This window comes from Acanthisitta chloris, unplaced genomic scaffold (genome assembly GCF_000695815.1).
Source record: "Acanthisitta chloris isolate BGI_N310 unplaced genomic scaffold, ASM69581v1 scaffold41035, whole genome shotgun sequence".
In the NCBI taxonomy this organism is placed as follows: domain Eukaryota; kingdom Metazoa; phylum Chordata; class Aves; order Passeriformes; family Acanthisittidae; genus Acanthisitta; species Acanthisitta chloris.
In genome coordinates this window covers 268-12,866 of record NW_008673872.1, presented here as the reverse complement: position 1 = coordinate 12,866, position 12,599 = coordinate 268, and the positions used below count along the sequence as shown (strand labels likewise).

Here is a 12,599-nt window from a genome sequence, read left to right as displayed (position 1 = left end):
CTCAGCGCAGAGCCCTGACACGAGCCCTCCCTTGGACTGTGACCTCCTCAGTGCTGCACTAGCCCTGTGAGCATGCTGGGCAACAGTGCTGCTCTGTGAGGGAATGCTTCTTTTTTTACACTGAAATGGCACTTAGCTCCCTTTCCCTCCTCCTGCTTCATTCCCGAGGGCCAGTGTACACAGCCCCTTGCTCCCTGTGTGCCACACTGCTGTGTCTTCAGTTCTATTTATTTGATGCTGCTGCCCTGCTGCATCCATTTCGGGCAGTTTGGGCTGAGTTTTCTCTGCAAATGGTTACACTGGCTATTTTTCTGCCTTCATTGCATTCCATAGCGTGGGGAAAAGAGGAAATTCATAGTGAGGAGGTAAGAGGGCTGGAAAGTATTGGTCAGTATTGGAGGACAGCACCTGGAGAGCACAGAACTGTCTTTACAATCACTAGCCAGGGGCAGTGACTGAATCCAGGGAGAAGGAGATGCCTCTCGTGTCCTCTCATGCAGGCAGTATTATTAGTGTAGTCAGATTCTGTGTTTTGTTGAGCTGAGTACAATGACCTACAAGATGTAAATAACAGAGCTGTAGGGTATCCAAACAGAACAAGGCAGAGGAAGTAAGAGGCTCCCCTGGGCTGTGATAGGGCACGTGCTGGATTAATGCCCTGTTTTCTTTATTCCCTGTATTTAGTGGCAAAGTGCAATTGTCCTTACAAAGGGGAAAGCAGTTTTGCTGGACATCAGTGTTCTGTGTGCTAACAGGGAGTAGAAGAGCTGACCCCTTTATAGCTACAGTCTCCCAGAAACTATGTTTAAATCACCAAAGCTTGGTTCCAGCAGCTCCTTCCTTATTCCTCTGGATTTCCAATCTTAAGCAGTGCCTCAACAGGCTCTGAGACAGACTTGTAAATCAGTGGGGGTTTTTAACATCCATAGGCACAAGCACAGACAGATGCTTGAAGTGTCCTTAGACACTCAGCTCTATGCTGTCAAGCAACAGCTCTTTTCAAATTGGGAGTAGGAAAAGCAGGAAGCAGGAGACTACTGTCTCTCATAGGAAAATCCAGAGGAGAACATGCTGCTGGAATGAATGGTTGCTGTAAACCCCATTGCTGCAAACACAGCTTGACCTTGGAGGTATTTGTAGTTGGATTTTCTTTACTGTGCTGCAACGTAAAACTCCCTAGAGGTGAAAAACTCATCAGATTTGAAGGCCTAAGGTCCTCACCAGAGGCACCAGCCAGGCAGTGTAGGAGCCCCTCAGGGGCTGACAAAGGGAGGTGGAATCCAAGCTTGGCCTGGTCTGAAGCTCATGGAGACCTCAGCCTTGTCAGCTCCCTGACATGGAAGGGCAGGTCAGAGGGACAGGTATGTTGCTTGGTTCCTAAAGAAAGTGTTTTTAAATGGATGGACTGGGACAAGGAGAGAATTCTTTCTGCCTCGGATGTGTTTTTGCCAGCACTTTAGACACAGTAGGCATGGAGGTAGTGCTTGGGTCAGAGTGGTGTGTCCTGAGGAGCAGGTTTCACTGCTTTCCATGCCTGCACGTGGATCTCACTGTGACTTGGAGGAAGGCAGGGGAGCACACAACAGCTGTGTTCTCAGTGTCTCAGTGCAGTCCAGCAGGAACATGCTGCAGTCCTGCTGTGTGGGATGCGTTGTTCAAAGCTTTGGAAATTAAACTATGAATGTTCCTTGTCTGTAGGGTGAGGTTCCTGCTTCATCCCCAACAGCCCTACCTGTACATACATCTCCCAATACGTTTGTGCTGCTGCATGTTGAATAAATCATTTTCCCTACCTGGCTCTGTGCTGGCCCTTTCTCCTGACAGCTTGAGCATCTGCAAAGCCTTAAACTCAACCCATTGACTCAAGATCAACCAAACTGAGTGAAAATGGAGAAGTTGCTGTTTCTAAAACCCCACAGGTATAAGAGTTGGCCTTTCAGTTCTGGGTCTTAGAGGCAAAGAAGCCAAAAAATCCAAGGAAAAGCTGCAATGAGGCTCACTTCACCAGGGGAGGCCAACTCCCAAGCAATTTGGATGCCAATGTCAATGTAAATTCTGTTTCTGGAAGAACAAATGACCAAGCAATCTGCAAAACAAGACATTTATTCTTTAAAAAAACAGTCAGTTTATGTACAGGGAGCTCCAGAGGAAGAGTAAGATCACATACTGCCATCTTCAGGACCCTTCCAAGGTGCCTTCTTTGACAATGACTCGTGCAAGATTTCGTGCGAGTGCAAGCCTCAGCATTTCCACTTTGGTAGTCTCAGCATCCTCCTGGAAGGGAGCAGAGCTTGGGTTAGATGATTGCACACAGTAATGAGCTGCTGCCAGGGTCTCTCTCTGGGTTTGGAAAGTAAAAATGCAGGTCATTGAGAGGGAGAGTACCTGTGTATTTACCCGTTTACCTCTAGGGAAGAGCAAAAGCTCCATTTCCTACTTTGTAGCTCACCCCAGAGCAGCAGTGCCAAGATCTGCCATTCCCTGGCAGCTGCAGGGGTTTGCATGTGCAGCAAATGGCTCCCTGTTCTGTGTGTTGGATGGCAGCAGCTCAGCTTTTCACTGCCTGTGTAATTTGCAGTTATTCCTCTTGGAAAAGCATCACAGTCCAATCCAAAGCAGCAGAACATGAGGAGTGGGAGCTCTCCTGCACTGGGTTTGGGAATACTTCAAGTTCTCTCGATGATGCCTCGTTTGGCTGCCCCTGAACACCCCATGCCAGCTCCTTGCCTCAGGCTGTCCCTCTCTTCTGCCCCCATGTAGGAACAGAAATGCAGAGTTTGCTTCCCCAACCCTCCCCTCACAGCCCCCCTGATTCATTATCCAGCTGTCCTCAAAACTGGAGCTACCTGGAACTTCTGCTTATCCGGATTCCCTGCTGTCAGGTCTTCCAGGCATCGCATCAACTCGTAAGTCTGCTCTGCTGAAAACACGACCTGTGGAAATGAATGTAAAATGATCGAGTTTAAGGACATCACAGTTTGAAAAAATGCAGTTGAAAGGAAGAGAATGTATTCACACTCCCACAGATCCACTCTGACCCTTTAAATCACAGGATCAAAGGATAATTCAGGCTGGATGTGACTTTGGGACGTCTCTAGTGCCACCTCGTGCTCCAAGCAGGATCAGCAGTGAGGTCAGAGCAGCTGCTCTGGGTCTGTAATTGCTAAACTGTCCTTTTCTTGATGAATATTAAAGCAAAAATTGGACTAGAAGAAGGAAGCACACTAGGACAATCTTCAAGCCAAGTTCCAAAGGAGCTGGATGCAGTGTGTGCTTAAACTACCAGCACAGATGTATTCATAGAACCCTAGAATTTTAGGGGTTGGAATGGACCTTGCAGATCATCTAGTCCCAACGCACTTCCCTGGGCAGGGACACCACCCACCAGAGCAGGTTGCTCAAAGCCTCATCCAACCTGGCTTCCACTGCTGTTCCCAAAGCAGGGAACCAAGGTAAGAGTTGATTATCCCATCCAGGATCCTGTGTGCTCCCACTGGTGGGACACTTGGATAGCTAGGGAATTCTGGAGCTGCCACACACAGTCCTTGTACTGACAGTGCAAGTCTTGGCCTGGGGTGGGAAGGTGGTCCTGGTCAGGAAGAAGGAAGGGGCGTGGGGGGGCTCAGGAGGGAGCAGTGATCTCACCTCCTTCTGCTCCAGCAGCGGCAGCGCATCTGTCAGCAGAGTCATCCAGAAGGAGCTGGGGGCGATGTGAGCTGTCATCAGCGTGAGCAGCAGCCTGGCAGCCTCGCAGAAACGCTGCTCCGCGTACAGCCGGTGGAACTCACGGTACTTGCCTGCACACATGGTGAAGGAGGGACACTGTCAGGGGCTGCTGGGCCTTGGCAGGGCCCACACAGCCCATGGCAGAACCACCACCAACTGGGATGAGGCCAGAGCAGCCAAGTCTGGTGTGTGGAGAAAGGATACAACACCCTGAAAGAGCAGGCAAAACCTGCTGCTGTTCCGGGTGAGCTGCAGCCTTGGTCACTGCCTGGTGGAGAGTGTGTGTAGGTGAGCAATGTCCCAGGGGCTTAGAGATTAGGGGAGAGAATGTTCTTTTTGGTATTACAGAATAGCAGGTCTGAAAGGCTTCATTGTCTTCCTGGTGGTTTAAATGGAGAGTGGAATCTTTGTTAATAGGGAAAGTTCTGTGTTTGCTAAGAGTTAGTGAGATCAATATCCAGCGCATGAGAACTGGCTGAGGATGAAGGTTGGGTTCATTCTGCAGCTTTGTTTGTAGCCACTAAACTGTCAAAATACTGGAAGTTAACGATTCCTGTTCATGCTGCAGCTCAGGACAGAGACATGTGGAAGTTGTCCAGCAAAGGTACACCTAATGCTTCTAAAAACTCCAAAGGACAAACAAGCAGAAATATTTTCAGGCCTTTCAGGTTGTTTATAGAGAGCAGAAAGAGAAATAGTTTCTCTGGGGCTGACACAAGGGTCACTGGGTGACGTTGGGCATACAGAGATGAGGGATTACCAATTTGGTAAGTCATGTTTAGCTTCTAGGCCTAATCTAGGATAAGGTTTAAATGAAGGGAATTCAGTTCCAGTTTTGCAAACTGGGACCAAGTGGGAACAGATCAAACTCAGGATCACCCTCCTTGTCATGCTGGCATCAGGCAGAGGGGACTCAGTCCAATGCCAACAGCTGTTCCAAGTTTCTGTTAGATTCTGGCCCCAGTAACTGGGCTTACTAACTGCCACAGCACCAGAGAAAGGGGCAGTTTAGCTTGGTTTCCTGTCTTGGTCCATGAATCAAAGGCCACGGAGCAGCTGCAGGCACAGCGCAGGTTACCACAGCCTGCACTGTGCTAGGCAGAAGGAAGCTGTGGTATGTGAAGGAAATGAACTGGAGGCCCTCACTGTCTCTTGGCACAACTGCTGCAGTGAGGGGGCAGGAGAGGGAGGGCTCACGTTCCAGGGAGCTTGAGACTGGCAAACAACCCACATGGTGCTGAGATTTTGGAGAGCTTAGTAACATTATCACATTGTCAACATAACTTAAGCAGTGGTTTACTGTCCTAAGGAAGCCTCCTGAGGTATTCCAGGTAGCACTGATTAGTATGTCAGAGCCTCTCTAGGTAGTGATAGTCTGGAAAGAGACTAGGGATGGGGAAATTGTGAGTGCCAGGATTTGGGGCTGTCCTGCTCAGAGCAGTGCAGAGCAGGTCCCTGCTGGGAGGGCAGTGGTAAAAGCTGCATCCCATTCACCATTTGCTTTCCCCTCATCACTACACCAGGATGGAGCCAGATGGAGGAAAGGGTAAATCCAAGTAATTCCATGGAATTCAGTATGTTCTAAATAACAGAGTAGAATGAAAACTGCAGGCAGTTCTCACCAAGGAATGTCAGCCTGTCACTGAGCAGCATGGATGGCCCCAGGTTGTCAATGAGGTCCAAGTCAGAGAAGCAGCCCCTTTCACAATAGTCCTTAAGGAACCTGGGGAGAAAGGGAAACACACTGAAAGCTTAGAGGGGACAACATCACCCATATCCACTCTGGATCTCCTAATCCCTTCCCAGAAAACTTGACTGGACAACTCAGTTCCATCTTAACAGACCTCCCCCAGGGGTTTCAGAAGTCGTAACATTCCCTGGGAGCAGCCAATGAACTGCTGGAATGTGCATTTAACAGACACTTCATTTGTTCTTCTGCATTTTGTGGTGGTTGAGATCTGCTTGTCAAAAGGAGTAAGTGAAGGAAGGCACACAGGAAGCTGAGGCTGGTGGATGCATAAATAACACTCCCAGATCATAACAAAAGCTCTATTTTTCAGCTGTGTAAAAAAGCTGATAAGCAGCAGGAACAAAAACAATGCTAAAAGCTTTTCAGTTGTTTTGTCACAGCCTTCATTATGCTGCTTTTTGCAGAGCTGCTTCCTGTGATGGTTTTCTTTCACCTTCTCCTGAAAGAAATAGAACAATTCCAACTCCTTCAAAGAACAAATGAGAAAAACCCAACCATCAATCTCTTACCACTCTCTTTTCCACTGCTGAAGACAGTGTGGCCTGGACACCCACCCAGAGTGTAATTTCAAAATTATACTCTTAACCATGCAGAGATTGGTACCTACCTATTTCCAATTAGTCAAACCCACATGACATGGGTTGTTAGAGATTAAAAAGCAGAGAGAGAGTTGCCAGAGCTTTTGTCAAGGCCTAAGACAAGTGTCAGCATCCTCCTCAATGTCATAACAACCCTTCCACCCTGCAAGGTCAGGAATTGTGACAGCTCATGCAAAACCAGGGACAGGACAAAGCTTTGCTCCTTGTTGCAAATGTTTTAATTGTGGGGTGAGATTTTTAGTAGAAATAATGACTCCCACTGAGTTGTTTGGAGGTTGTGTGGTGAACTTGACTACAAATAACCTGCTAAATGCAGCACAGAAGGGGATTATCCTCCACCCAAATCATTCCCGGGGTCGCTGTCCAGCCCTGTCAGAACAAGTGAAGGGCAGTGCAGAAGACAGAAATTGCCAAAAGAAATGTATATCAAAGGAAGGTCTAAGAGGGTTGGACTGTTAGGTAAAGCCAATCTGTTTTGTCTCTAGATGTCAGGAAGGAAAACAGTATAGATTAGACAGCTGGGGGTACTGCAGGGGAGAGCACCCGAGAATGTAATTTTCTAGTTCAGAAGCAGCTACCTGACCTGAGGGACAGCCCAGCCCCACCTGCCAGCAGCAGCTTTGCTGCCCCATGGCAGAGCAGTCACTCTGCCCCATCCCCCCCTGTGCTCTGGGAGCTGCTGGCTCAGGCTCACCGGTCTGAGATCAGCGTGGCGAACGCGGCGTCCTTGGCTCGGATGCTCCAGGACAGGGCAGAGCCCAAGCGGTTGTTCCGCAGAGCCTTCATGGCCATGATCTTACAGATGCTGCGGACTGAGGAGGAAACAGAGAGGAGGAGAAGAGTTAGTTCTGGTTAATTCACTTGTATCACTGCAGAAGAGTGAGATAGAAAAGGCATCACCTTGTTCGTGCATCTGCCTCTGCTCACAGATCCGCAGCACCTTGAGGGCTTTCTGCTCCGTGTTCAGGGGGATCCTCTCGATGTGCAGCTCCAGGTACACTCGGCCATATTCTGGGCAGTGGTCAAAGTAATCGACCCCCAGCTGCCACAGGCTGAGAGAGAGGGAAATCAGCCACCACTCCAGCCACATACATCTTCAGGGAGCACAACAGGAAAGGCCCAAGGACAATCCGAGCCTGCACTACTGTTAGCTCTGGTTAACTTTGTACTCAGTCCTGAAATGGCTGTTCCTTTCCCAGGACTGCCAGCTGCCTGTCACATCACTGTGGAATGCCTGCAGCTCCTAAGAGCTTCAGTGCACATCACTGTACAGTGGCAGGAGTGACTCTGGTCATTCCATGTGATGGGCTCCAACAGCTTTTGTCTTCCATTCAGGAAAGAAAACGTGCCAGTCTTTGTACAATCCCTTAGGGACACCTCTGCTGAAATTCTGACAGTGGCTTCACTAAGTTTTGCCTTCATGGAGCTGTTTATTTTGGCTGTCTCAGTGTTAGTCTGTCCAATGAGTAATAAAACAGAGGTTGGTACCTGTGATGGGAGAAGAGTCCTGAGGCATATTCCAGCAGAAGGAATTCACGCATGTTTGAACCAAAACTGAGGAGAAAGAGAGAAAATAAACAGGCATTATTATATGCATCTCGTTGGAAAAACTTGCTGACTTTCCTTCACAAGTACCTTTAATTTTTTCAGCATGTTTCCTCAGGGGTTATCTTAATCAGCTTAATCCAAACAATCAGTGCAAAGAAATACTTACTAGAGATTGTGAGACTGCAGGAGTTTGCAGTGATCCAGCAGGTCAGTCAGATGAGCCACAAACCACCAGTTGCTCAGGACAATGCTGTGTTTGAAGCAAAAGACAGAAAAAACTAAGCCTAGCCCTGCCATGGAATGTGTCAGGTTTTCCACAGGTATTTCTTACCAATACACAGCTCTGTCACAGTGCAATGTCTGGTTGCAATGTCCCAGATCTAATAGAACATTTTCAATTACTGCCAGCTTCACATTTTTTGCTGAATGCTTTGCAAAGTTGTTCAAGTGGGCTGTACCCATTATCCCCCACCCCAAACACACACAAGCAATCATGTAGAACTACAGTATCAAAAACCTTAAAACCCAACCTGCATTCCTTGATCACTTGGTGCATCTCAAATTCAAAGGCTGCCATTAAAATCATGTCTAGAGGCTCAGGGCTGCTCTCTCCACCCAGGAACAGGTCCATACTAGACTGTGGAATGAGATGACAAGATGTGATAAGTGCAGAAGTTGTGGATAGTAAAAGTAAGACAATTGTTTGGATGTAGCAGCCTAATTTAGGTTGTTTTATGGGAAATAATAGGTCAGAGAGACCGGACACATTAACGAAATGGATTTTACCTTATTTTAGCATAAGAAAACTGGGGAAATAATTTGCAGCCACAAGACTGGCAACATTAGACACTGCAAAGTGGGTCTGGAACAATTTGTCAACTCCATCAGTCTCTCAGTCCTCTTACAAACTCTAGGCAACATCTCAGGTGTGTAGTCGCTGTCAGGTTTCAACCCTCTCATGGTTCTTCTGTCAGTGCAGTAACCTTTGTGTGCTTCAAACAGTGGAAAACGTAGAAGTGATTCCATTTCCCACCTGTGCATAGAACCGTAGCTCCACGGGCTTCACGGTCGGGTGGGAGTACAGGAGCCTGGTGACCAGGAAGTGGTACCATGTGTTCATGAGTTCCTTCTTCTCCAGTATGGCATCCTCATCTCCCAGCAGGATCTAACAGGAGGAAACCACAGGAGTCATTGTGCAGACTCAGTGCTGTACACAGGCATCACTCCTGCTCTGGCAAAAGGGAGGATCTAATCACAATTAAACAAAAATGTGCAAAGATCCTTCTCAGAGCTGTTTCCTAATCAGCCTTAGGGCATTGGACCGGGAAAGAAACTGATCTGCCCAGGCTTGCAGAGACTGTTGCAAACCATGAACACAGGAGACTGGCCTGAAATCTCCTGATTTAAAGAACAGATCATCCAGAATATTAAAGTTACTTGTGATCTCACAGGGCTCCTGAAATCCACAAGGATGGATCCAATACCTGTACCACAGTTTGTTTCATTCCAGGCAAAAACACACCTTGCAGATGGACTCCATGTGGGGATTGGAAGCAAAAGTTCCATCCTGAAGATATCGCTGACACTCCTCATGCCAGTGCTGCCACTTCAGCTCCAGCTCAGTCAGGGTCTGGGTGTTGCCAAGCTGAACAGAGGGTAAGATACATGGAATCAAAGAAACACCAAATCAAATCACAACAGGCACTTGGGCTGAACCCACAGTCACTCTTGACAGAAAGCTAAGCATGGGGCTGCTAATGATCTTTCTGTGTTGGTTTGTCACCTAGCAGGCTCTGCTCTGAACAGCTGGGTCTTTGGGCAATTCAAGTATGCAAGTATTATCACTGTAAAGGAGTAAGACTGAGATGTTCTAATGGGGAACAAACTGTTACAGGGGCCACATCAGAGGTGACTCTTTTCCCAATGAATTGCACAAAAACCCCACTTTGTACATACACTGGGCATAGGCATCTTCTTCATCAAGTCATCCAGGATCTTGTACATGTTCATTGATGTGGGATTGGCACTGGCTTCCTTGGAGAGCAAGTGTCGTGCTTCATCCAATCTGCCTTGGAGCACAAAGACATCCACCTGCAAAATCCAACTGTCCATGAGCACTGCACTGGGCAAGGCCATGAACACCCAGGAAGGGTATCTGAAGGGGATCTTCACTTGTGATTTAGGTAAATGAAATGGAGTTAAAATGCTTAAACTGCAGGCCCTGCTAATTCAAATACATCGTGAATCTCTAGGGGTCATTAAAGTGGAAGAATCAGGATGGGAACGAGGGGTAGGATAATGTTCAGAATGGCTTCATCTTAAAACCTGCACTGGCAGACAGAAGCAGTGTCGCAGTCTGTGAGGAGTGTCCAGTAGGGAAGAGGAGGGAAAGCCCACAGGCATGAATTCTCTCTGTTTAAGAGTCTGCTAGGTGCTGACACTCACCACATTCCAGAAGAGCTTGTGTTTGGATGGGCTCTCACTGCTCAGAACCTCGCGGACCATGGTGTCCACATCACACACGTGCAGTCTCACCCAGTCGAGGAGGTGCAGCAGGAGGGGCCCAGCTGTGTGCAGAGAATCTCTCTCTTAGTGCTCACCTCTGGTCCCCAAACAACTCTCTCACACACTTCTAACCTTAACAGTCTGACATCAGCAGATGAGGTCTGCTGAGTGGATTTCTACCTCCCACATCCAAGTCAGAGTTCCCCAAGCAGCCAGGCCTGGGGAACACTCGGCTGACAACAGGTTTCTCTGTGGCAAATTTTAGATAGAATAGCAACAAGGTCCAGCAGAAAACCCTAACCAGTTATTTGAAGAAATAAAAGGTGATTCAGATCATAAACCTTGTAATGGTAAAAGCCAAACAGAGTATTTCTGTTTAATTCAGCACCTACTCACTATTAACTGAGTATCAGGAAGAAACCTGGCACCAGCTGATTAACTTTTCTTCACATTAAGTAATCTACTATTTGAGAATCTCTGAATTCTGGGACTGTGCAAGCAGCACATTTGTTTGCATTATCTCCTGGAAAAAATTATTTACTGCTGTGAAACACCAATGTGAACAAACTGACTTCAAAAACGGCATCCTCACACTGAAGGAGTTGTACCAGAGATGTGTAAATGTTATTGACACTTGGCATAGCTCTAAAACTTATCAAATTTTGACACAATGGATGCAACATATGTTTTAAACAAATAAATAGGCAAACAAAATCCCCTTCACCCTTGACATCAGACAGGTCAGTGCTCACCTGTAGCTGCTTCAACAAACAGTATCTCACACAGGTTCCAGATCAGCTCCATTGCAGAGAGAATGGAAACCTGCAGAACAGCAGGGTCAGGTGTTAAGTCAGGAATTATTCCAGTTTTGGGTCCTTTTTAACCACACAGATGCATCTGCTGTCCATACCAATCTCTAAAGTCAGTTGGTAGAGAAATGTCATATGGACATTTCAGAGATATAAACTAACAGGCAGAAACAGGCCATGACTGCTCCTCACACATTCAGCCCAGAAAATACTGACACTTTGTGTACTGACATGCAGCAATAATCTGTCACCAGTGGGAAATGCCAGCTAGGACAGAAAGTGGTGTTTGGTTTTGCACTTCTAGGACCTAACAATACAAACAGCGAAGGAAGAAAGGAAGGCCGTTGGAGCAGCATCACTGCAGTTAAGAGGACAGAACTGCTGGGAGCACTGTGCTCTTCCCAGAACACTCCTGTGGTGTCTGACAGGTCACAGTGAACACCCACAGCTCTGAGGCTGAGATACAGCTGACTGGAATCTGAGAGTTTGGGAGGTGAAGTTTCAGACAGGCAAGTACTGGCCCACAGCTGACTCTGAGATGTTTATTTAGTGTTATAAGTGTGATGTTTTCTTGTCGTTTGTACCATGCTTAAGCCAGGGCAGTGAATCGAGGTGTTGGGCATCTCTTTACTGTTTTAGAAGTACAGGAACTATTTACTCTTGGCTATGAACTGCATCTCCTAGAGTTAAATCTCAAGTGCCTCATGGCACAGTGGTGGCCTAGGTGAGTTCACCAGCCACTGATCCATGCTGAGCTGTGCCCACCCAACATGACTGTGACTTACCTGAGTGCTGTACTGGTTGTGCAGAGCAGGGTCCCGGGTGGAAACTGAGGGAAGAACAAGGAAAGTCAAAGAGCAACACATTTACCTTTCACAGCCCCTCTGGGCTCACAGAGCCAACAATACCTGATAGTTCATTTAGCACAGACCTAAATGAGCACACACACATGGCAAAGCTAACTTCTATATAGAACTTAATCGTTTCTGCACATCTGGGTATGGCTACAGGCACAGATGGATGAGTAAAATCTCCCACTTTCTGGGGAAGCAGGCTATTAAACTGGACTCAGTTCCCTGTAAACTGCAACACAAGATATGAGAAGGCTGCAAGTCCTCAAAAAAAAAGGATAAAACACAGCTGGGAAAAAACCCATCTCTGAACAGATTTACAAACCAACTTGGCACCCTCCTGGATGGACTTGGGAGTCCTGATAATTACTGAAACCTACACATGCTATTGTACAGTAGCTGCAATAACTTACCATGGAAATGCTACTTTTATAATCACAACTAGTGTTTCCTTTTCTTGCAGTAAGGGGACAAACAAACTTACCAGCTGCCTGGTGCATGTCCTCCATGCAGGCTCTTATCACTGACCGGTAGTTCTTACTCACTTGAACCAACCTGTCAAACACAAATGGGCTTTGGCTGGAGAGGTCTGAGTTTTCGTCTCATGCCATGCCCACTAAAGCCTCGCAAGTTTCTCTGCAGCAGATGCTCCCAGTACTTGTGTGGATCCACTGGAATCAGTGCTACGCAAAGGCTCGTTCAGTGTGGTTACTGAAGGACCAGAGCCTTGTTTGGTAAAATCACCCCAAAACAGGCATTTTTTTCTGCCCTCCTGCTGATCACACAGCTCTGAGCAGCCTGGTCAGTGGCA

General features: G+C 47.3%; 1 protein-coding gene across 1 annotated transcript in view; it reads right to left on the bottom strand.

Annotated features, from left to right (window-relative positions):
• Positions 1-2,087: 2,087 nt before the first annotated feature.
• NUP85 (nucleoporin 85kDa) overlaps positions 2,088-12,599 on the bottom strand; it is a gene marked incomplete at its 5' end in the record, with an annotated part of 10,746 nt that continues 234 nt past the window's right edge. Inside the window, 16 exons of the mRNA XM_009075112.1 lie at positions 2,088-2,274; positions 2,847-2,933; positions 3,646-3,797; positions 5,349-5,449; positions 6,770-6,887; positions 6,976-7,127; positions 7,564-7,629; positions 7,790-7,873; positions 8,154-8,260; positions 8,657-8,788; positions 9,146-9,268; positions 9,580-9,714; positions 10,069-10,190; positions 10,881-10,950; positions 11,723-11,766; positions 12,273-12,343. Coding sequence (XP_009073360.1) covers positions 2,176-2,274; positions 2,847-2,933; positions 3,646-3,797; positions 5,349-5,449; positions 6,770-6,887; positions 6,976-7,127; positions 7,564-7,629; positions 7,790-7,873; positions 8,154-8,260; positions 8,657-8,788; positions 9,146-9,268; positions 9,580-9,714; positions 10,069-10,190; positions 10,881-10,950; positions 11,723-11,766; positions 12,273-12,343 — 1,663 coding nt within the window. The remainder of the gene's footprint in view (positions 2,275-2,846; positions 2,934-3,645; positions 3,798-5,348; positions 5,450-6,769; positions 6,888-6,975; positions 7,128-7,563; positions 7,630-7,789; positions 7,874-8,153; positions 8,261-8,656; positions 8,789-9,145; positions 9,269-9,579; positions 9,715-10,068; positions 10,191-10,880; positions 10,951-11,722; positions 11,767-12,272; positions 12,344-12,599) is intronic.